This window comes from Protomyctophum parallelum (assembly GCF_964188405.1).
Source record: "Protomyctophum parallelum genome assembly, chromosome: 17".
NCBI lineage: Eukaryota > Metazoa > Chordata > Actinopteri > Myctophiformes > Myctophidae > Protomyctophum > Protomyctophum parallelum.
The window spans coordinates 39,330,485-39,355,726 of NC_139719.1; the positions used below are offsets into that span (position 1 = coordinate 39,330,485).

At 43.8% G+C, this 25,242-nt stretch overlaps 1 protein-coding gene across 5 annotated transcripts in view; it reads left to right on the plus strand.

Moving 5' to 3' along the window:
- The first annotated feature begins 425 nt into the window (after positions 1-425).
- The window catches only part of ppm1bb (protein phosphatase, Mg2+/Mn2+ dependent, 1Bb), a 36,074-nt gene continuing 11,257 nt past the window's right edge, over positions 426-25,242 (plus strand). For all 5 annotated transcript variants that reach the window (XM_083787947.1, XM_083787949.1, XM_083787948.1 and 2 more), the window contains exons 1-2: positions 426-1,078; positions 20,592-21,452. In XM_083787947.1, coding sequence (XP_083644073.1) covers positions 20,613-21,452 — 840 coding nt within the window. In that variant the 5' untranslated portion in view covers positions 426-1,078; positions 20,592-20,612. The remainder of the gene's footprint in view (positions 1,079-20,591; positions 21,453-25,242) is intronic.

The following is a 25,242-nucleotide window of genomic DNA, read 5'->3' on the forward strand; positions in this document are numbered from 1 at the left end:
GGCTTGTTTTTTTTTCCTGTAAAGCTGTTTTGTAAATATTAAGTTGCGCCGGTTGCGGTATTTTGTTGTTTCTAAAGTGTAGTAGCGTATTTAGGCTTGTTTCCTAAATAGTTGTTTAAACCAGTGGTTCTCAAACATTTTCATTGTCAAGCCAGGTCAGGACCCCCATTGAATTGTCCACACAGAACCCCCATTTATTTATTTTGAATTAACAAACTAGATTTTTGGTAAAAACAGCATCACAAGCTTGTAGATCGGTTGATGAATATTAGATTTATAAATTGCTCATTTTTGTCCTCCGTGGTGGAAAGCCTGGTGAGGCCGAGGTTACATTTTTGTGGAGTAGGCTTACATTATTTTGAGCTTGTTTTCATAGGCCTCGGTGGCTCATTTCTCTCGCACAATCTGGCAACGCTGTTCAGCACCCAAAGTGGAAGGATAGCTGAGCCTCTGCTCTGTGGCCTTTTCAATGGACGAACAACACCCGGGTTGTTATTATATTATCTAATAATATAAACCCCCCATTCCCGATCTGTCTTAGTTAGCCGCTCTCTAGCCGGTTCACCGTCTGGTTTGTTGTGCGGAAGAGGAGAGAGAGAGAGAGAGAGAGAGAGAGCCTTATTTGTAGCGAACTGTTGTTTTAACGGAGCGAAAAGAGGGACACAAACTTGGCGTCAAACATGCGTGTGAATCAACGCCGTCCAAGCAGGGAAGAAGAACCGCGGAGAAAGGAATTATCTTCGCTCATCTGAGAGAGAGAGAGAGAGAGAGAGACACAGAGAGAGAGAGAGAGAGAGAGAGAGAGAGAGGCCAACAACAAATCTCGTGTATTATTATTATTATTATTATTTTCCGTGCGCGCGCGTGTGTGTGTGTATGTCAAAATAAGGAAACACCACCACCACCAAGCTAGCCCCGGTTAGCATTAGCTTGACAGACATTATATACATATATATATATTTATACATAGATGTAAGTTAGTTAGGTTTATAACTATATCTTCACATCACCGAGGAGGAAAAGGACTTGGTCTGTCTGTGAGATTGGATCTACATTCTTAACAGAACGGCAGGAAAACGTAAGTAGCTAGCTTGTTGTATCTGTGTGTATGTGTTTGTGTGACTGTGTGTGAGACTGTGAGTGTGACTGTGTGTGTGTGTGTGTGTGTGTGTGTGTGTGTGTGTGTGTGTGTGAGGGAGACTGGGAGAGAGGCTAACGTCATTAGCCACACACACACACACACACACACACACACACACACACACCGTTTTGACAAGCTGTGAAACCAAACCAACGGCTGGCTGTGCGAAACCAACGACACATAATAACCCCCCCCCCCCCCCCCCCCAAACAAACGGCTTCGTTTTATTTACACGGCGGTCAGTGAGTCAGTACAGTATCGGTGTAGCCCGACGACAATGACGTATATCTATCTATATATATATTTTTGTATATGTTTTTGTCTCCCAAAAACGCCGACCGACGCCTCCGAACTCCGAAGAAAGAATCAAAGTGCCGCCTGCCTGCCTGTGCTGTGTTGATCACGGCGAGCCGGCGACACTTGTCTCTCCCCCCCCCCCCCCCCCCCCCCCCCCCCCACCACGGGTCGTTGGCCCTGACGGTGGTCAGTGGTGCTTGTTAATGTTAAAGTAGCCTCAAGTGGGCTAGTATCGCTAGCTTACTAGCCCACTTGAGGCTAATTTAACAGCTATCTAGTTAGCTATAGCAGCACTACAGTACTAGCAACAAGCAAGCAGTAGAAACACAGCTGGGCCTTCCCTGCAGTGGCGACCAGTGTAGTAGTATTGCGATCTGTGTAAACTTACAAAAAAAAAACACACACACAAAATATGGGTTTACTTTGAATGAAACGCAATCAAAACAAAGGCAGTATAAACACTTTGATTCTACGCCTTTTGAAATCATACAGTACAATGCACTGCAATTGGCTATTATCATCATAGCGGTTATGGTAACATAACGAGTAATATAGCTGGAAAGCAGGCTATAGAGGTGTTTGTGAAATGGAGTTTTGAGCATGCGGACCAGTCAGTCAGTGGGTTGGTTGGTAAACACTTCAACTTTAATCTTATCAATAAAAATGCCACACATGCGGCGCTTAAAACTACGTCCCCTGCTGCACCACAGTCTTGTGGTCTTTTTTTACTAGCAGTTTGGCTGCTTGCTTGAAACACAATCTCTCCATGGTGCCATTCAGCCATTGTAGTGGATCAGTGACTTTAGCTAGCGTTAGCCTCGTAGCCACGGTGGTTAAAAATGTTGGGTTAATTATTGAACACGGTCCCCCCCCCCACCCCCTCCAGCGGTTAATCCGATCCCCCCAGCCTTCTATGCAGAACTTTGTTTTGGGATTGCCTGGTTGGCCGGTTGTGTCTCTCTGCTATGACCAGCTAACCACAGATGAGCTGAATTATGATGGTTGTGCAGGGCTAAAATGAGTTAAAGGCATGACACATGAGTGAATCAATATATGGGCAGGTTATGCTTATAGTGACCCCTCTTCCCAGTTTGACAAGGATTTTCTTTTTATCTCTGGGAACCCAGTCTACACATTCAAATCCTACATTAAAATTTGAATCTGGTGGTGTAAATGTAAACTTGTTTTCTTTGGACTGTGTAAGGTGAAATGGATATAGTTTCCAGACAAGTTGCCATTGTTCTATATCACAGTTCCACTCCTATGAGGGTAGGGCTGAGCAATGTGACTTCAAATCAATTCAATATGACGATTATTTCAAACCGTTGCCTCAATTATGACTAATGAACGATTATTTTAGTGAGAATGGCAGATCTACAAGCTCACAACGCATCGTGGTGTGATTTATGATCTTTTAAATCGACGCTACCTACGTAAACGTGCTGGATTTGTTAAAAATAAGAGAAACCTGTTCACAATTTTGTGATTGGATTATTTTAAACCTTTTAACATGGACTCAATGATGAACTCAGTTTGCATATTTGTCATACGATATATATATATATATATATATATATATATATATATAGTTTGAGTGTGACATACAAGGTGCCTCAGCCCTCATTCCTCAGCCCTGGTAGGAGAATTAACCCATTTTGACCTGAGGACGATTCTACAAATGTCTTCTAAATCGTGACAGTTTTCAGAAAAACCCATCCATGAAAAACCCACACGATTTTTCTAAAATAGACCTACAAGCTCATAGCGCGGCACTCGGTGGCGCGCTATGAGCTTGTAGATCTGCTATTTTTCAATAGCTTAAAGTATAACATTGCGTTCAAAGTTCACATGTTGGTGTAACAGTTCAGCAGCGTTCATCAATGCGTCTTCTCACAGGGCTAGTGCAGCTGCCAAAAATGTCTCTTTAAAATTGCCCTCGATGCCATGGCAATTAGAAGGGTTCGCCCCCCCCCCCCAAAAAGAAAACCCCAACAACAATTGGACAAAAAGGATGATGCACTTGAACAGGACTTGTGGCACGTGGATCAGTTTTAGACCCTTTTAGATTTGACATTGTGAGTATTGTATGTGTGTGTATTGTGTAAGATGCATTTCAGACATGATTAATTCAATTAGAAAATTGATTGCTTTAGGGTTCTTGTGCTACCAGTTTTGAAAGGCAGCCTTTCAAATGGAAAAAGCTTAGAGGGTAGAAGGGCAGAATGAGTTTAAAATGCTTTGGTCAACATGCAGTTGCATCTTGCCGTGATTTATTTTCTTCTTTAGCAGTACCAGCAGGAACGTCTGAACCAGTGGCTCTCAAAGTGGGTCTCCGGGGGATGCTCAGCAGGGTTCCTTGAGGAGTTCTATTCGTACGCTCTTGAGTAGGGCATTCAATTCTTGTCATTTTTACTAGTTGCCTAGTTTACTAGTCGACTAGTCGTAGCCGACTAGTTGTTTAACTACCTATTATTAAGTAAAAAAATAATAATATATATATATATATATAAATATTTGTACATTTAAAAACTGTGTACATTGGTGACTATAATTATAATTTACCTGATCTTGAGGCCTACAAAATCGATTAGTCAACTAGTACCAACAAGGTCGGCTAGTGGATTCACTAGTCGACTAGTTGCTTAACCCATTCTGACCTGAGATCAGATTCATACGAGGTTTCCACTGGACACACACTGGTCTGATTAAAGCCCTAGCTCTGAGTCATCATGGCTGTCCTTGAAATGTAAAAGTCGGGGTTGGCGAAAGGGCCTTTCTGTGTGGAGTTTGCATGTTCTCCCCGTGTCCCCTAGGGTAGGTACCCTCACAAAAAACATGCAGTAATCCTGGTCTCTAAACTGCCTCCCCCTGGCCAGCCGGGACGCCTGATGGAGGGGAAAAAGGAACTGGTTGGAATAACGTGTTCCTTCCACGCGCTACGTCCAACCAGGGAAACTCCCCCCTGTCAGGTGTAAAGGAGCAACTTGGACACTCAAGCATGAAGGAAGCATGAGTTAAGTCCGTTGCTCTCCCTAGGTTGGCGGAGGGTGTGTAGAGCCCAGGATCACATCACAGGATGATTGACACAGGGGTGAAAAATGGGTTACAAAATTGTGGGACAAAAAATATAAATAAAAAAAAAAGAAATGTAAAAGTTTGAGAACCAAATAATATTTGGTTCTCAAACTTTTACATTGTCTAAGCAATCCTGACTTTGTTGAATGGGAGTGTCATCTTTGCAGCCATTTACTAGACCCCCCCCCCCCCCCCCCCCATATGCAGTTTGAGAGACCCACCTCCTATCAGGATCAGGTGGTGATATTGAGCACAGGTGACTGTGTGTGACGTCACCTCCTGGAGTTTGACCTCTACCAGATAAGGGAGGAGGTCAGTCACTGATACGCATATTCTTATCTCAGCCGTTATATAATGGCGCTGGGGCAGGTGAGACGGCCAAACCAGAGAGACTTTGGGAGGACTAAAGGGTGTGTTTTAGTTTTAGTCAAGGTTCTCATGGAGGGAGACCCTTACTATTACCGTATTGTGCCGAATATTATAAGACTGATTTATAAAACGACCCCCATTTCAAGACTAATTTGTGGAAAAATAGTTTTAAAAACATTAAAGACAATCTGGTTATTCTTTTTGTGGCTTTCGCCTTTATTTAATATATTTTATGGAGGGACAGACAGTAAGCTGACAGGAAATGGGGAGAGAGACGGGGAGACATGCAGTAAAGGCCGTCGGGATCGGGAGTCAAACCCGCGGCACACTGCCAGACTGGATTACCAGCCAAGGTGCCTGGACCGCTGAGCCACGGAGCCAGGCCAAGAAAATTGTGTATTTTAAAATGTTTCTATAATCATTTTTAAATGAAATTATTTTCATATGACTTCATATCACAATAGAGTACCATAGTAAATGTGCAGTAACAAAATAGAATTGTTTGTTCACCAAGTGTCACTGTTGTACAGCCTCAGACAAACACAGGCCAGGGAGGAGGGCTAGTACAGTACAGTACAGTACAGTACAGTACAGTACAGTACAGTACAGTACAGTACAGTACAGTACAGTACAGTACAGTACAGTACAGTACAGTACAGTACAGTACAGTACAGTACAGTACAGTACAGCACCACTCAATTCAGACGGGTCAGATTGTTTTACATTTGACATGGCAAGCTGAGACACTGCTGTGGCTAAACCTGGCCCTGACTAAGAATTAACACTGTACCCATTGTTTTGTTTTCACATTCGGAGACTTACGGTTAAATCCGTACTCTTCACAAAGCTTTTTGTTTTTTTTATGCACAGCTCAAGCTGCAGCAAGAAGTTGCTGACCAAACTATATTTGATTGAATTGCCAGCACTATGAAACTAATTGTTTATCGGTTTTGACACACACTAAATCAACTGATATTGACACAGTAGGAGGCTGGGTTTCACTTAACCCATTCTGGGAGGGAACCCATTTTGGCATTATGTTATGCTTTAGCTATTGAAAAATAGCAGATCTACAAGCTCATAGCGCGCCACCGAGTGGCGCGCTACGAGCTTGTAGGTCTGCTATTTTTGAAAAATCGAAGAGCGACTGACATAGAATACATCTTTAGAATCTGATCTCAGGTCAGAATGAAAACTGTCAGGATGTAGAAGACATTTTTAGAATCTGATCTCGGGTCAGAATGGGTTAAGGTGGAGGGGGATGGCCAGCTAGCAGCACAGGGCTCAGTAAAAATAATAATAATAATACCTTGTCACAAACATGGGCTCAGATCTAGGTTGGAGAAGATTGGTGAGATATCACTGTACATTGGTTCTCCAGCATTTGAGTTGCTGCTTATTGAGTGAGTGGGTATATATCGTCACTATTCTATTCACGCACCCAAAGTGGTCAAAGTTTGTTAGGCCTGGCTGTAACAACGGATGAGCTAGTTATATGAGAATGCAGAGTTGCGAAAAGATCAAATTACAAATACCCTATTGCTGACCTTTGAATCGTTGTAGCTGTCTAGTGTCTACCGTCTAATCAGGGAGTACGTTGACTTGGGATGGCAGATGTAATTAATGTTATTGGACAAAGATTCACCAGCAATATCACTGGTTCGTTGAAGCCAGTGACTTTGATTTTAACGGGTGGTAAATGGGGTTGGGATGCTTTTTTTTAAAATTATTATTATTTTAACGATTACCTATTTCCCTTAACAATTCCTACATTTTGAAAAAAATGCATCGTTGCTTTCGGGATGAAACCTCATAACTCAATTCTTTAGGTTTTGGATTTCTTTTCGAAAATATCGAACCAATGGAAAGTGGTAAACTCTTTGGACAAAACCTTTTAACTCTATTGGACTCTCACTCAAACTGTCTGCTAAAGCAGCTAACTAGCTCACAACACCAACTTTGATGAGGCAGTATTGCTTTGTTTTCAAAATATAAGGTTTTCTATAATTTCCTGAAAAATTTACTTTTTGGAGTTGGGTTGTTTCCACCGGACAGCAGAGATATACTTTTGGCCTTCGTTGTATATATTTTTAAGAACACAAATTAAATGATACAATACCTACAGTATTGCATACATATTAGTGATGCACCGAATATTCGTCTGCAGAAAACATTCGGCAGAAAATGGCTGAAAATGCATTTTCGGCCAATTTGGTTTCGGTCCGACTAGGCAGAAAATATATCACCGAATAGTGTATGCAATTGATGCATTCAAAAGAGTTGAATAAATGTTTTATGGACCCATAATTATTTAAGTTAAGTTTTGCCGTAACCATTTATTTTGCCATAAATCAGGTAGCTTGAACCCATTCTGACCGGGCACCCATTTTGGTGTCAGCATCATCTTATGCTTTAGCTATTGAAAAATAGCAGATCTACAAGCTCATATCGCGCCACCGAGTGGCGCGATATGAGCTTGTAGGTCTGCTATTTTTGAAAAATCGAAGAGCAACTGACATTTTTAGAATCTTTTTTTTGTTTACGCCTTTTATTGATTTTTGAAGGGACAGACAGTAGGCTGACAGGAAACGGGAGAGAGATGGGGGGATGACATGCAGTAAAGGCCGTGTCGGGTCCGGGAGTCGAACCCGCGGCACACTGCGACTGGATTACCAGTCCGGTGCCCAGACCGTTACGCTACGGCCTGGGCCACATTTTTAGAATCTGATCTCAGGTCAGAATGGGTTCATCAGACCAGTGTGTGTCCGGTGGAAAACCTCGCATGAATCTGATCTCAGGTCAGAATGGGTTAAGGTGCGGCCATGACAGCAATGGTAGGAAAAAAGATATATAATATTAATCATATTCGGTTTTCGGCCGACTGTTTCCTATATTCGGTATTCGGCTTCGGCCAAGAATTTCCCTTTCGGTGCATCCCTAATACATAATATTCATATTATTGTAGTGGTTCTCAAACTGAGGTCCAGGGACCCTATGGATTACCTGACGGGATGGGACCAAATGGATGGACCCTTGGCTTACGGGTCTGTTACTCTGACAGAATTACACATGGAACCAAATGAACCCTTACGGCCGGGTCAGAGTTATGGTGGTCCTTGAAATTTAACCCATTCTGACCTGAGATCAGATTCATACGAGGTTTCCACTGGACACACACTGGTCTGATTAACCCATTCTGACCTGAGATCAGATTTAAAAAATGTCAGTAGTTCTTCGATTTTTCAAAAATAGCAGACCTACAAGCTCGTATCGCGCCACTCGGTGGCAATATGAGCTTGTAGATCTGCTATTTTTCAATAGCTAAAGCATAACATGATGCCAACACCAAAATGGGTGCCCGGTCAGAATGGGTTAAATGTTTGAGAACCACTGGTATTGTATAGAGCGTCGCAGTCCTGCCCCCTAGCAGGGCCCAGGAAATGATTCCCCGTTCATTTTCCTCATAGACTTTTCAAAAAGTATTTATTTAAAGACCTTTTTTAAGACTCGTACAAAGCCAACTGGAGTTGTGACAAATCATGACAACAAACTAAAAAATGTTGGGCCGAACAAAGAATTAGAAGAAAAAAACGGCACGTTACAAACTTTTTGTTGTTCTTCTTTGTAATTATTTGTTTGGTCCAAAATACTGTGTTTATTGTCATGATTTGTCACAACTCGAGTTGGCTTTAAATAAATACTTTTCTTTGGGAAAATGCATTGGGAATCATTTCCTGGGCCTGGCGTCGTCATGACAGGGGGCGGGACTGCGACGCTCTATAGCAGCCAGATATGAAGTTCACATTACGGAACGGAAATATTATGATGGAACCGATTCCGGGTTCCTCTGTGTTGGATCTGGTTCCTCCGGATCCCAATCCTAGTGGGTATTAAAGGTGACGCTTTAGAAGCCAGCTCAGTGGCCTTGTGGTTAGATTGTCCGCCCTGAGACTGGGAGGTCGGGGTTCAATCCCCGGCCGGGTCATACCAAAGACTGTAAAAATGGGACCCAATGCCTCCCTGCTTGACACTCAGCATCAAGGGTTGGATTGGGGGTAAGTCCCTGCGACATACTAGCGCCATGTCCAGGGGGTGCACTTGTACATCAAGCTGCCTCACGCTACAGAAACAGGACATAGGCTACTGCCCTATGGGCCTCATGGCTCGGCAAGGCTACTTACTTACTGCTTTAGAAGACACTGGCGTTGTAGTCCTTTGCTTCATGATGATGAGCTGCCTATACTAGCCTATATTGGGGTTTCTTTTCACATAAAGCGCAGTGCAGCTCCACAGCTCCTGCCAGCTCACCAGCGTGTCTGTGTGACACAGTCAGCCACTGCCTGCATTATTGCCCACCCTTTGCAGGAATGTTTTGTTTCTATAACCCATTTAGGCCTGATGTCGAAATTAATTTTTTTTTGTTTTTGTGTGGTTCTCAATATTTCATGTCAAGGACCCCCACAAATATATGAAATTGGCCGCTGACCCCCATCTGAAAATGTGTTGTTTCAGGGACCACCTCCCAGAAGCAAAGATTTGAGTTAAAAACGTTCGCTCTGAAAGAATATATATTCAAAGCTTTGCACCTTCATGTTAATGATTTTTCAAAAATAGCAGACCTAGATCTGCTATTTTTCAATAGCTAAAGTATACCATTGTTTAAAACACCAAATGGGGTTCCCGCCCAAAATGGGTTAAATGCAGGAGGGGGGAGATGTGATGGGGGAAATAATAAATATCCTATTATATTCTGAATGCTGTGGTATAAATGGCTGGATTTGAGTCTGTGCGGTAGAAGGGAAGCTATTTTCACTTTCATCGGTGACCTGAGGAGACCTTGTGTCTTCCCAGAGGAATTTAACTGGCAAATTGCATCCGCTCTCCAACACTGGGCTTAGTCATGTAGAGAATCACCAAGACAATGTTATAATCCCCTGCTACTGTATATAAGACATTCTGACCTGAGATCAGATTCATACGAGGTTTCCACTGGACACACACTGGTCTGATCAACCCATTCTGACCTGAGATCAGATTCTAAAAATGTCAGTCGTTCTTCGATTTTTCAAAAAATAGCAGACCTACAAGCTCGTATCGCGCCACTCGGTGGCGCGATATGAGCTTGTAGATCTGCTATTTTTCAATAGCTAAAGCATAACATGATGCCAACACCAAAATGGGTGCCCGGTCAGAATGGGATAAGACAGTTGATATAAGACGGTTGACAAAATTAATTTAACCCATTTAGACCCGAGCTCGATTCTACAAAATGTCTTGACTAAATCATGACAGTTTTCTGAAAAACCTGCGTTTCTATATCAGTGGTTCTCAAAACAATATATGTATTTGGCCCGCAGACCCCCCATCTGAACATATGTTGTTCCAGGGACCTCCCCAGAAGCAAAAACATTCGCTCTGAAAGAATATATATTCAAAGATTTGCGCCACATTATCACGATTTTTCAAAAATGGCAGACCTACAAGCTCGTAGTGCGGCACTCGGTGACACGCTATGAGCTTGTAGATCTGCTATTTGTCAATAGCTAAACGCTAAAGTAGAACAGAATGCTTAAAACACAAAGGGGTTCCCGCCCAAAATGTGTTAATATTTAAATGTAATTCTATCTAGTAGTGAAAATGGATCCAAAATAAGCATACCAGGTTAAATGTGGTTAACTTAAACTATACTAGTTAGTAGACCTGAGTCCCAAGGAATCTATTGACGTTATTCTTCGCCAGTGTTGATTTCATCCACTAAATGTTCGACGACTACCTTTTTTCACTGACAAACTAAATAAACTAAGCTATGATGACTAAAACTAAGACTCAATAAATAGAGAATTTCGTCAAATTAAAACTAGACTAAAATGTTAGGAAGGGACTAGTGGACAAGAGATCCAGTATAAGACATTTGACACTTGATTACATGCTGGAAATAGCAGATCTACAAGCGAGCTTGTAGATCGGCTATTTTCAGCATTGTGGATTTAGTCGACTAAAATCGCATGACACTTAGTCGACTAAAACTAGACTAACACTAAAAACAGTCCAGGTGACTAAAATATGACTAAAACTGGAGTTTCAGTCCAATGACTATGACTACACTAAAATAGAAATTTGCTGCCAAAAACAACACGGTTCTTGGCCCTTCCAGGCCGGGGCCATTGAGTGGTTCACTGTGTGCTGCTTCATTCAATAGCTGTTCACTTCCTCCCTACTAGGGCACTGCAGGTGTACGTAATGCTGCTAATCGGCACTGTTGCCAGATTTTGCAAGAGAAACAACAACCACCCATAGAAGCGACTAGGCTCATTTTTACCACTTTGATAATCTGCCATTTGAAAAGGGCAGGTCTCGTCCAAATACTATGCTGTGATGTCGTTGAAATGCCTGGTTTATACTTGGCTGTGTGCTGGAGAGACTCACACCTGCACACAACCAAACATATAAGATGACATGTCTTCTACTGGATCTCGTCTCGACTAGTCACTCCCTAACATTTTAGTCTAGTAAGTTTAGTGGTTTTTTATTTGTTTGGCTTAAGTTTTAGTCACCATAGTGTAGTTTTTAGTTGGTTTTCGTAGGTAAAAACTAAATAGTCTACGAACATTTTTCATCATTGTTTCAGTCGCCGAACTTAAACGCCGACAAGACGCTCCTCCGACTGTCATACTGGAGTGCACCCAGAGCCGGCCCACACCACACGCCCCCTTGGTTGCATACAGGCTGGGCTGCGTCCATGACAACGGGCCCCTCCCTCCTTGTGATCCCAGCTTATCCTGTGTGTGTGTGAGAGAGAGAGAGAGAGAGAGAGAGAGAGAGCCGGGGTCTTAGCGTGGTACTTATGTATGGCTCGATTCATGAGAAGACGAGCCCATCCCCTACCCCACCCTCTGGGCTGTCAACGCGGGGGAACATAAGTTAGGTGGGTGGGGCATCATGCGTGGGGGTAGGAAGGACGCGTCGATTGACTGATTGGCGATGGTGTCCTTTAAGCGGCTCTGTCTCTCCTCTCTGCCACTGTGGCGGACGTGTTGTCACGTTGGCTCTAGACTTTGAGGGTGTGAAAGAAGGAAAACTGGATGCAGCATTTGCCCGGGAACATGGAATAGCAAACGTGTGTGTGTGTGTGTGTGTCACACTGCAAGCCTTACGATAATCTCCCTCATAAGAGAGCATATTGTGTGTGTGTGTGTGTGTGTGTGTGTGTGTGTGTGTGTGTGTGTGTGTGTGTGTGTGTGTGTGTGTGAGTGAGTGAGAGACTCCTGACTGACCACAGAGCTTAACTGAGACACTAGGCGGCATTATGCAATCTCGTACCTCCACTTCCCTCTTTAGAGCCAGCGGTTTTTGGCTGCCACAATTGTCTTGTGTGTGTGTGTGTGTGTGTGGGGGGGGGGGGGGGAGGAGGGAGGAGGAGAGGAGAGGAGGAGGTTGACTTAGTTTCGGCTTGCGGCTGACAGCGATTTAGAGAGGTAGTGGTCGAGAGTGCCTAGTTTCGGTCTGGTATCTGAAATAAAACTACTTTTCCTTTCTGTGCGTGTATGTGCAAGCACACGCTGTAAACGTGAAGGGGGAAATGTCGCAGTGTGTGTGTGTGTGTGTGCGCGGCGCACATGCATGCTCGCCTGTCTGCATGTCTCTCCTTACAGGGTCTGGTTGCCGCTGTGCCTGTTTTTAATGGGAAGATGATGCAACTACTGTAGCCATTCCTCTTTTCTACCAGGCATGTAAGTGCGCGCGTGTCGAACGCGCAAGCGCACGTACATTTTGCGTGTGTGTGTGACATAGAGAGAGGGGATGTTGCTGAATGAAGCCCGCCTCGAATGTTTGCACTGGAGGGTGGCTGGTTGCTAGGCGATGCTAGCGTGTTTGTTTTATTTTTAAAGAGAATCACTGCTGCTGAACATAACAGATCACACACTCTCATTTGCGCGTGCACACACACACACACACACACACACACACACACACACACACACACACACACACACACACACACACACACAGATCTTTGATCTAGAGTGTCAGTGTTTTGCAGACAGACAGACAGACATTGTTTATTTCCTTGGCCTGAACACAACACGGCAAGCCATCCGTGAATGGGAAACTCATGCATGGATGTGATTCTCCCTTCCGTAGCTGCTGTTGATGTAGATTTATTTTATTTTTGCCACATTTAACCCAAGACCTGTAATTCATAATGATTGGTTAATGGTATTATGTTTTTACTTTTTTTTTTTTTAGAGGTATTAAAAGTCACACTTGTGTGAATTGAGTGGTGCATTTTTTATTTTGTAATGTCATGGGGGAGTCCATAGCAGTGTTTTTGGCAGCACATTTCTATTTTCGTTTAGTCATAGTCCTTTGAAATGAAACTTTAGTCACCAGGAATGTTTTAGTTTTAGTCTAGTTTCAGTCGACTAAACCTACAGTTGATTTAGTCGACTAAAATGTATTTTGTCGGGCCTTGATGCTGTCGTAATGGCTGATTTTAAAATTGCCGATCTCACGACGCGTTGTGAGCTTGTAGATCTGCTATTTTCAGCATGAAACAAAGTGTAAAATGTCTTGTCTACTTTAATATACTGGATCTCTTCTCCACTAGTCCCTTGACTCCCTTCCTAACATTTTAGTCTAGTTTTTATTTGACGAAATTGTCAATATATTTAGTCTTTCCATTTAGTTTAGTAGTCGACGGACATTTTTTCGTCTTAGTTTTAGTCGAGGAAAACAACACTGGTCCATAGACTTGGCTGCTACATGACGAGTAGGGATGCACCGATCCGGCTTTTTGGCATTCGATACCGATTTCGATACATGGGGGTCCAGTATCTGCCGATACAGAGTACCGATCCGATACCCCCCACAAAGAAACGTAATAACCTATTAAGCTGTATGCCTCACTGTGTGGAGTCTGGAATCATTATTTTGTGTAAGGCAACATCAAGGCTTGACTTAAACATTACTTTCCCAACTTTGTAAAACAAAATGTAACAAACACAGATATAAATGCACTGAATTATTTATTAAATAACTGTGCAACAATTAGACCAGGTTAATGTGTGAGCAGTGTTATACTGTCAATACTACACTGCTGTGTCACAGAGGAGGTAGAGTTGTTTTCATACTGTAATTACACATAATTATCGGATCGGCCCATTTGCCACCGATACCCGATCTAGATTTTTAGCCTGGATCGGTGCCGATCTCCGATACGAGTATCGGATCGGTGCATCCCTAATGACGAGGTTGCAGCCAAGACTCCTTGGCTCCTTTTCTTCTATGAATTCTCCGGTTCTGTTTCAATTTAGCGTTTCGTCTTTTTCCACATTGGTTTCTCTCTCGTATGAAACAAAAATTATTTAAACCTCAGCCAACGTGACATCTTACGTTGTCCTTTACTGCCCTAAACAAACATTAAAAGTCCATAGACTTGGCTGGGCAAACGATTTACGTCATAACAAGTGCTCTAAAACAAACAACATGCCATATAGATAGACTTGGCTGGCATATGACGTAATCCGGCTCGCAAACTGTTTTTAGAGCCTGATCAGATCCGAGGGTCGATCAGAGGGTATACTCTATTAGCTCATGGATTGAAGAGGGAAACATTGGAGGTAAGAATGGGGTGACTGACTGCCCGCCCCGCCCCGGGCATGAAATCCAAACCTGCTCCGAGTATTAATAGTGCCTTTCTCTCAGACATAGGGGAGCTCATAGCCTGTGATACAGCACAGAGCACACACACACACACACACACACACACACACACACACACACACACACACACACACACACACCCACTAAACCCAGCTGTAGTTACTACTCTACACCTACCGTCCTTTTTTGGGCACATGCCTGCTCTCTGTGCGTGTGCGTGTGTGCGTGCGACCGTGCGTGCGTGCACGTGTGTGTGTGTGTGTGTGCGCGCGTGTACACATGCATGCTTGTGGTGCATGACCTCACTGACAATGGTGCTGTCGGCCTTTGGAGCCGAGTGGACATTCTTATTGAGGACGTCCCTCTCACCACCGTGATGCTATAGGGCTTTATTTCTTATTGAGGACGTCCCTCTCACCACCGTGATGCTATAGGGCTTTATTTCTTATTGAGGACGTCCCTCTCACCACCGTGATGCTATAGGGCTTTATTTCTTATTGAGGACGTCCCTCCCACCACCGTGATGCTACAGGGCTTTATTTCTTATTGAGGACGTCCCTCTCACCACCGTGATGCTATAGGGCTTTATTTCTTATTGAGGACGTCCCTCTCACCACCGTGATGCTATAGGGCTTTATTTCTTATTGAGGACGTCCCTCCCACCACCGTGATGCTATAGGGCTTTATTTCTTATTGAGGACGTCCCTCTCACCACCGTGATGCTACAGGGCTTTATTTCTTATTGAGGACGTCCCTCTCACCACCGTGATGCTATAGGGCTTTATTTCTTATTGAGGACGTCCCTCTCACCACCGTGATGCTATAGTGCTTTATTTCTTATTGAGGACGTCCCTCTCACCACCGTGATGCTATAGGGCTTTATTTCTTATTGAGGACGTCCCTCTCACCACCGTGATGCTACAGGGCTTTATTTCTTATTGAGGACGTCCCTCTCACCACCGTGATGCTATAGGGCTTTATTTCTTATTGAGGACGTCCCTCTCACCACCGTGATGCTACAGGGCTTTATTTCTTATTGAGGACGTCCCTCTCACCACCGTGATGCTTTAGGGCTTTATTTCTTATTGAGGACGTCCCTCTCACCACCGTGATGCTACAGGGCTTTATTTCTTATTGAGGACGTCCCTCTCACCACCGTGATGCTATAGGGCTTTATTTCTTATTGAGGACGTCCCTCTCACCACCGTGATGCTTTAGGGCTTTATTTCTTATTGAGGACGTCCCTCTCACCACCGTGATGCTATAGGGCTTTATTTCTTATTGAGGACGTCCCTCTCACCACCGTGATGCTATAGGGCTTTATTTCTTATTGAGGACGTCCCTCTCACCACCGTGATGCTATAGGGCTTTATTTCTTATTGAGGACGTCCCTCTCACCACCGTGATGCTATAGGGCTTTATTTCTTATTGAGGACGTCCCTCTCACCACCGTGATGCTATAGGGCTTTATTTCTTATTGAGGACGTCCCTCTCACCACCGTGATGCTATAGGGCTTTATTTCTTATTGAGGACGTCCCTCTCACCACCGTGATGCTATAGGGCTTTATTTCTTATTGAGGACGTCCCTCTCACCACCGTGATGCTATAGGGCTTTATTTCTTATTGAGGACGTCCCTCTCACCACCGTGATGCTATAGGGCTTTATTTCTTATTGAGGACGTCCCTCTCACCACCGTGATGCTATAGGGCTTTATTTCTTATTGAGGACGTCCCTCTCACCACCGTGATGCTATGGGGCTTTATTTCTTATTGAGGACGTCCCTCTCACCACCGTGATGCTATAGGGCTTTCCAAGTGCGAGTTGTTGTTGGGGACACACAAACAATAGACTGTTTGATTGTCGGTTCAATTCAGCCTCAGATGTTGAATGTCACTGGATGTAGTTTAGAAGGTTATAGTGTGTGTGTGTGTGTGTGTGTGTGTGTGTGTGGGGGTGTGTGTGGGGGTGTGTGTGTGTGTGTGTGTGTGTGTGTGTGGGGGTGTGGTTTTTACAGTTGCTGCTGAGCCAATTGCAGGCCAGGGTTGGCAATCTACCGTAGTACTAAAGTAAGCATCAGAATATTTACAGAGACTCACAATTCTTACAAAATTGACACATCCTAAGAAATTGATATTCTATCCTATCGGGGGAGGATCATAGACTTCCTGTGCGTTGGTTGAGAACGGTGACGACATGGTGGTGTTTGTGGTTGCTGCCTGGGACTCATCAGTGGGAACTGAAGTCTGTGAACGTAGGAAGCTCCCAAGCATATCGATTTACAAACGGCCCGGCATAACAACACAAACGTTTTCCAAAACGTTCCCGAAAGCGAGTGTGCCCAGGAGGATCATATCCAAACAGACAGACATGGCAGAAGAGAAAAAGGTGCCTGAAATGAATTTATGGTAGCACTCAAGGCGAGCTGCACTGATAAAGAAAATATAAAAAAACAGCGCCAAGTTGTAAATGATGCCATAAACACGGCAATTTAACTTGAAGCAGACATCAGACACTAGACAGACACCTGACCTCTTTGTTAGAATCCATAGCCCAACGGCTGTGATGGTTGAAATAACTTAGACACCATCAGGCGATGCATTCATCTGTAGTACTGAATAAATGAACTAAATGAAGTATCCCTCTCTTAGGGATACTTCACCCCAACCTTTGGGGGAGACTTAAAGACTTTTTTAACTTAAGCTGTATGAAATACTTGCCATTAATATAGTGGTTGCAACTGTCTTAAAGACTTTTTTATCTTAAGCTGTATGAAATACTTGCCATTAATATAGTGGTTGCAACTGTCTTAATTGATTGCCCGAGTCCCGTGGTGTAAGGCTGCAACAACGAATCGATTAAATCGATAAAAATCGATAATTAAATTCGTTGCCAACGAATTATCTTATCGATTATTATCGCGGGTGTTTTCCAACATTAAAATGTAACGTAAAGCTGCTTTCTTTTTACCGTTCAGTAACGGCACTAGGCTGAACGAACAATATGCAACGGGTCGGTACTATAAACACAACACAATATTGTCTTGAACGTGACCAGAGCGCTCCGCTCCGCATCTACCCCTATCTCTCCCAACTTCAGTCTCCCCCCCCCACACACACACACAGCGTCAAGTTGCTCTGTGCTGTGGCTGCGATGCGCTCCGCGAAATCTGCAAGCTCATCAACAGGTCCCAAAACATGGTATTTGTGAGCACGGCCACTGTCAATATTTGTTTGTCTTATGACAAAAAATGCTCCACAATGTCTGAATCTGTGAGCTTGCAGGCTGTCTACGACGAGCACTAGCAGTGTAGCTTGCTAACGATCGTTAGCTCCTCATTTGTTCCACCTGTGTAATCACAGCAGCGCATTGAAGTGGGCACAGGGCAAAAATCTCCGTGAACGTTTTAGCTTAACAATGATTTATTCAGTGCTGTTTAACTTTAGCAATATGTGATACTAGAGCCTAGACCCTAGAGAACATGCCAATATGGCTGCTATAAGAACGGTTTCCCCTATCAGCTAGCATGCTACTTGTAACGTATGTGTGTGTGTGTGTGTGTGTGTGTGTGTGTGTGTGACTGTGTGCGTGACTGTGTGCGTGTCCACACAGACTGTGTAGTGGTTCTCATAGTGGGAGTTCCAGCTACATTATAGATAGTTAGGAAGTAAACCAAGTGGACCCTAAAGGGTCTGTAACAGAGAGTGCAAAAATGGAACCAAATGGACTCTCACAATTGATTTGACCATAGAAATTAAATAAAAAAAATTGGGGTCCCAGAGATAGAAATGGAAAGAGACAGTCAGCTATACACGGTCAACATTACAGATTACAGTATCATTACAAGTACAAGGAATGGCAATGAAATCAAATTGGATAAAAAAGGGGGTAAAATATTAATTTTGAATGAGTATTCATTTTTATTGTCTTTATTGTTAGTTACAACATGCCTAAAATAATTTGAAGCTAATTTTTGTAAGTAATTGCAAAAAGGTGCCATAATCCGATTCATCGATTCATCGTTTAAATAATCGGCCGATGAATCGATTATGAAATTAATCGTTAGTTGCAGCCCTACCGTGGTGGGAGTTCTGCTCTGGTTTTGGTGAAATATTAAGTAGTTCCTGGTCATTTTGTGGGTGGCACAGGGGGCCAGGCATTAAAAGTAAACAAACTTAACATAATTTGTATTGTTGACCTATTTCTAAAATATTAGTGCAACTTTCGTTAATTTTTTACCCCTCTATCACACGGAACTATGGTTTTTATGTCCCTATCACTACGCCCAAAAAGTAGTTCCATGTGATAGAGGGGTCAAAGTTGAACGAAAGTTGCGCTAATATTTTAGAAATGGGTCAACAATACAAATGACGTTAGTTTTGTGAACTAATTTACTTTTACTGCGTGGCCCCCTGTGCCCCCCACAAAATGACCGGAACTAGTTAATATTGACATATATTATATATATAATATATATATATAATATAACACCAGAGCAGAACTCCCACCACAGGACTCGGGGAATCAATTAATACAGTTGCAACCACTATATTAATGGCAAGTATTTCATATAGCTTAAAGGACCTATAACATAAAATTCAACTTTTTCAATTTCTTTTGTGTTTTTGGGGCTCCCATATGTGTTTTCTATCCCCACAAATAAACAATTTTGAACAATCAGGCCTTCATGTCATATGGGTGTTTTAATGGAAATTGCTCTCAGGAACAGCTCGACAGATTTTGGCCTCATAGTGATGTCATCAATGTCACCCTACTTTGTATAATAACTCTTCTTCAGTCTTGAGTTCCAAATTTGCATTTCCACTTTGTTTACAATGTCCACCATTGTTGATTTTCCAAGCTGGCATGGAATGGAAACAAGCCTGGTTTTATCTAGCATCAGTATTATAATTACTCAAATATTAAATAATCTGCATATCAGCACCCCCACCACCTCAGGACATTGTGGTACTGCAGCTAAAACTGCTTTCAAAGTCCAGAAAGAAATGACAAGGCCTGGTTATGTCAGAGTGGTGATTGAGGCTCAAACCATTAGAAATAACTTTGAGGGACATAGACCATATGATTATTAAATATTAAAAGCAGTTTTAAAATGCATGTTATTTGCGCTTTAAGTAAAAAAAAAACTGAACTATCCCTTTAATGAATTCACGGATGTTTGTTTTATTTTTGTTGCATTCCTAAGCCAATACTTTGACCAGCAGTGGTTCCCTATGGAGACGATGAGGGTCTACCTTTGTGTCTCCATAGGGAACCATTGCTGGTCCCTTTTTTTAAATCCCATGAGTTACATTAAAGCTTCCAACACACTTAACCGTACTACTTGGAAGTGAGAGACATGTTCATATTACATTTCATATTAAATTGCAGAGAAATTTTTTAATTAAAACGAACGACGATCTTCGATGACGTCTCCCTGTTGCGCTCCTAGGCTGTGGGAGCGATGCGATCTGTTTTCATATCAATAAACTTGGTCTTGGGCGTCGGGCCTTTTCGTTCCGGGGCGTTGGGGGTGTTAACGCCTTGGATGCTTAATCGCTGGCATCCGTGGTAGGAACACCCTAGGCTCATAGGCTAGAAGCCTACGAGCTTGTAGGTCTGCTATTTTTGAAAAATCGAAGAACGACTGACATAGAAACGTAGCTTTTTCACGAAAACTGTCATTTTCAAACGGACATTTTTAGAATCTGATCTCAGGTCAGAATGGGTTAAATATACTCGGGGTTAGTTCTGTGGTGTGGTTGAATCATGGGTGTCAAAGGGATGGGATCGTGATGTCTGTGTCATCATTGTTGACGGAACCACTTTGCCCTCTCTCTGTCTCTCTCTCTCTCTCTCTGTCTCTGTCTGTCTGTCTCTGTCTCTCTCTCTCTCTCTCTCTCTCTCTCTCTCTGTCTCTCTGTCTCTCTGTCTCTCTGTCTCTCTCTCTCTCTGTCTCTCTCTCTCTCTGTCTCTGTCTCTGTCTCTCTCTCTCTCTCTCTCTCTCTCCTTTCCCCGTCTCTGACCTCCCTCTGTTCCCTCCGCAGCTGTATTAAGACGGTGAAATTATGGGTGCATTCCTCGACAAGCCGAAGACGGAGAAGCACAGCGCCCACGGCGACGGCAACGGTCTGCGCTACGGCCTGAGCTCCATGCAGGGCTGGCGGGTGGAGATGGAGGACGCCCACACGGCGGTGGTCGGCCTCCCGCACGGCCTCACGGACTGGTCCTTCTTCGCCGTGTACGACGGCCACGCCGGCTCCCGCGTGGCCAACTACTGCTCGGGCCACCTGCTGGACCACATCCTGGGCGCGGGCGGCGGCGGGTCGGACTTCGCGTCGGGGCCCGGCGGGCCGGAGGGCGTGAAGGACGGCATCCGCGCGGGCTTCCTGAAGATCGACGAGTACATGCGCAGCTTCTCGGACCTGCGGCAGGGCCTGGACCGCAGCGGCTCCACGGCGGTGGGCGTGCTGCTCAGCCCCGCCCACCTCTACTTCATCAACTGCGGCGACTCGCGCGCCGTGCTCTGCCGCGAGGGCCGCGTGGGCTTCTCCACGCAGGACCACAAGCCCTGCAACCCGCGGGAGAAGGAGCGCATCCAGAACGCCGGCGGCTCGGTGATGATCCAGCGGGTCAACGGCTCCCTGGCCGTGTCCCGCGCCCTGGGGGACTACGACTACAAGTGCGTGGACGGCAAAGGTCCCACGGAGCAGCTGGTGAGCCCCGAGCCCGAGGTGGGCGTCATGGAGCGCGCCCACGAGGGCGACGAGTTCGTGGTGCTGGCGTGCGACGGCATCTGGGACGTGATGTCCAACGAGGAGCTGTGCGAGTTCGTGCGCTCGCGGCTACAGGTGTTCGACGACCTGGAGAAGGTCTGCAACGCCGTGGTGGACACGTGCCTGCACAAGGTAGGGACATGGACACATGGTTTGAAGCATATATATATATATATATACATCCCATTCTGACCTGAGATCAGATTCTAGAAAACGACAGTTTTCTGAAAAAGATATGTTTCTATGTCAGTCGTTCTTCGATTTTTCAAAAATAGCAGACCTACAAGCTCGTAGCGCGCCACCGAGTGGCGCGCTACGAGCTTGTAGGTCTGCTATTTTTCAATAGCTAAAGCATAACATAATGCTAACACCAAAAGGGATTCCCGCCCAAAATGGGATATATATATGTGTGTGTGTATTGATTGGCTTCTGGATTTCAATAATGTAAATCGTCTGGGATATCATAATATTGTGATGTAAGTAAGTTGTCTGTTTCTCGTTGTTAATCAATTAATTTAAAATGGAGATGTTTTGAGCTATATGCCAGACGAGTGACAAATTAAAGTAAAAAATCAGACCCGTCTGAGGTGAGTTGTACTGTACTGTACAAGCCCTCCTACAATTTACAATTTACAATTTAGGCATTTAGCAGACGCTCTTAATCCAGAGCGACTTACATTTAAGCAAGAACAAAAGCATGGGAATACATCACATGAAAGCATTTATCAATATCATGAAACATGCGTAAGCTAAGAAAGTAACAGTGGAATATCTATATAATGAAACTATACATACACTATACATATAAACTATACATATTTACTACTATGCTATACATATGTACTATGGCGTGCTATGACTATATACAATACAATTATAGTGCTGTCTACATAACATGCTATAAGTCTGTGTCAAATGCTATCTAAGCCAACAGAAATGCTATCTAAGGGGGTAGGGTAAGTGCTATGTGCCATGATGGATCCTCCCTGGCCTGTGTGTTAGGCTGTGCAACAGTGACACTTGGTGGTGAACAAACGCTATATAACGCTATTTTCGTGCTCGGACACAGGGACACAGCCAAACACATAGCTGTCTATAGGAGGGGTTGTACCACTCAAAAAAAAATAATAGTAGTAGTAAAGTATGCCCATCTTGATTTGGGATCAAGGGAAAAAAAAGTCCGGAGTGGCCTTGAAAGAAGGGTTCATTATTGGGTCTCAGACTGCTCAACTGGCTTTTAGATTTTTGGGAAAAGACGAGATCAAGATCAGTAAATGGGGGGGTCGGAAATTGCGGTCGAAAGTGCACATTTAATGGCTGTAGTGCATTAGTGCAGATGTCTTAAGGAAAAACAGAAGAGCAACTCTACTCCTCAGGTGACTTGAGAATGTCAATGCAGGATGTGATTAGACCGTCGTCAGCAAGAATGCTCCATCCACGACTCCACGGAGATGGATATATTACGGGCTGGGTTTGCAGGGCTTGAGCCCCTCGTTAGTTACAAAGACCAGGCACATTTTGAAAGTCCATAGACACTGGTCTATGGAGCGGTTGTTGTTTTTGTCAACTAAAACTAATAGACGAAAAATGTCCGTTGACTACCCTCTTTTCACTGACAAACTAAATTGAAACAAAAATTAAAACTATGCTATTATGAGTAAAACTAAGCTAAATGTAGTGACAAAAACTAGTGATCAAAACTAGACTAAAATGTTAGGAAGGGACTTTAGTGGACAAGAAATCCAGTATAAGTAATTTTACACTTGCTGAAAATAGCAGATAGCGTTGTGAGCGTGAGCTTGTGAGTGTAAAATGAGCCATGAGCATCAAGTCCCGCCAAAATACATTTTAGTCGACTAAATGAACTGTAGATTTAGTCGACTAAAATCTTATGACATTTAGTCGACTAAAACTAGACTTTTATGACATTCATTCTGAAAAGTATATTAATGTATGGAGTTACTACTTGGTCTGGGCTACTTTTGAACACCTTATTTCATCAATGGGGCGTGGCATGGAGGTGATCAGCCTGTGGCACTGTTGAGGTGTTATGGAAGCCCAGGTTTGCTTTGATAACAGCTGTAAATTAATTTGTATTCAGTCTTATGTCTCACACCTTCCTCTTGACAATACAACCTATAGATTCTCTGTGGGGTTCAGGTCAGGCCAGTTGACTGGTCAGTTAAGCACAGTAATACCATGGTCAGTACACTAGGGCATTAACGACTTGAGATTTTTCCCAGTCGACTTGTCAGACAGTAAAGTTGAAGTCGTATCGATTTATCGTTTCTGGCGGCGGGCGGACGCGGGGGGGGGGGGGGTTTAACAGGGGCGGGTGGAGGTGCCGTGCGCTCAAATACGGAGCATGTCAAACAAAGCACTGCGCATTCAGTGGCCTCTCCAATATGACACAGTCACAGTGCATGTATCTTCTATATCAGAGGTTCCCAAACACCGGTGCCGGTCCGCGGGACACGTGGCACTGGTACGCAAGAGGGGAATTCTAAGTTTTGCGTCGTTTAAAAATGTCCTATCTTTGGCAGCAGCAGCTGTAGGCTATTTTGTAACGATCACGTTAATGAAACCAAACGCTACACGCGGTTCCGCTACAGGATTATTATTTCATGTGAATCATGTCAAAATGAAAAGATGATCCAGGTAAAGTAGTGGTATTGGCGGCAGCAGCAGCAGCAGCGCAGCGCAGCACAGCGGCCCGAGAACACAATAAGAGATATAACATTATTATTCTCCTCCTCCTCCTCCTCCTCCAACAACTCGATAACGTTCTCATGTTAGTTTGTTACTCATTTTCTGAGCCATGCAAATAAACAACAACCTGCACTGACCGGAGACGGAGAGGTTCATGTGCCCTGTGGCGCGCGTAAAGCTTAGCCAGAAACAGACAGTCATTGCGTCAGCATGAATGTAGCCTCGGGAACACAGACGTTATATTTCCAGCACGGAGGTGAGGTGGATATCGTTTGGGGGTAACGTTTGCGTGCTTCTATCTGTCAGTCTCAATAGTGGGACACCGCGCGCTGAGAGCCACATACACAGCTGCATTTGGTTTTTAATTAAGGGCACGTTCTGAATGCAATGCAAATTAGGCGAGTGCACTCCGGTGCATATGCACAAACAAAAAAAAAGCTCAACTTTCGACTCGCGCTGCTGCGAGTCGACTCGTGATAATTTATCGATAAATCGATTTTTTGATGAATGCCCTACAGTACACCAGTTACTAGTAGTTTTTGCTCTGTGGGCAGGTGCCAAATCAAGCTGGAAAGGACAATTGGCATCTCCATGAAGCTTGTCAACATACTGAAGCACAATGTACTCTAAAAAGATGGCTGTGTGGAAACCATTGTTACATTTTCAGTCATGAGTCAGTCAGTGGATCAACACCAGCAGATAACATGGCCTAAATGTTTTGTCATGTCCAGAGTCTCAACACAACCATCCAACCAATTATGATATTTTACAGCACTGAGTGCTTCAGTATGTTGACAAGCTTCATGGAGATGCTAATTTTCCTTTCCAGCTCGATTTGGCTGTACTGACCATGGTATTATGTGCTTAACTGACCAGCCAACTGGCCTGACCTGAACCCCACAGAGAATCTATAGGTTGTATTGTCAAGAGGAAGGTGTGAGACATAAGACTGAACAATACAAATTAATTTACGGCTGTTATCAAAGCAAACCTGGACTTCCATAACACATAACACATAACAGTGCCACAGGCTGATCACCTCCATGCCACGCCCCATTGATGAAATAAGGTGTTCAAAAGTTTCCCAGACCAAGTAGTAACTGCATACATTAATATACTTTTCAGCTGGTCGACATTTCTCGTTTAAAAGAACATTCTTTTTTAGTGGTCTCGTAAAATATTCACTGACTGAGATAGGATTTTTGGATTTTCA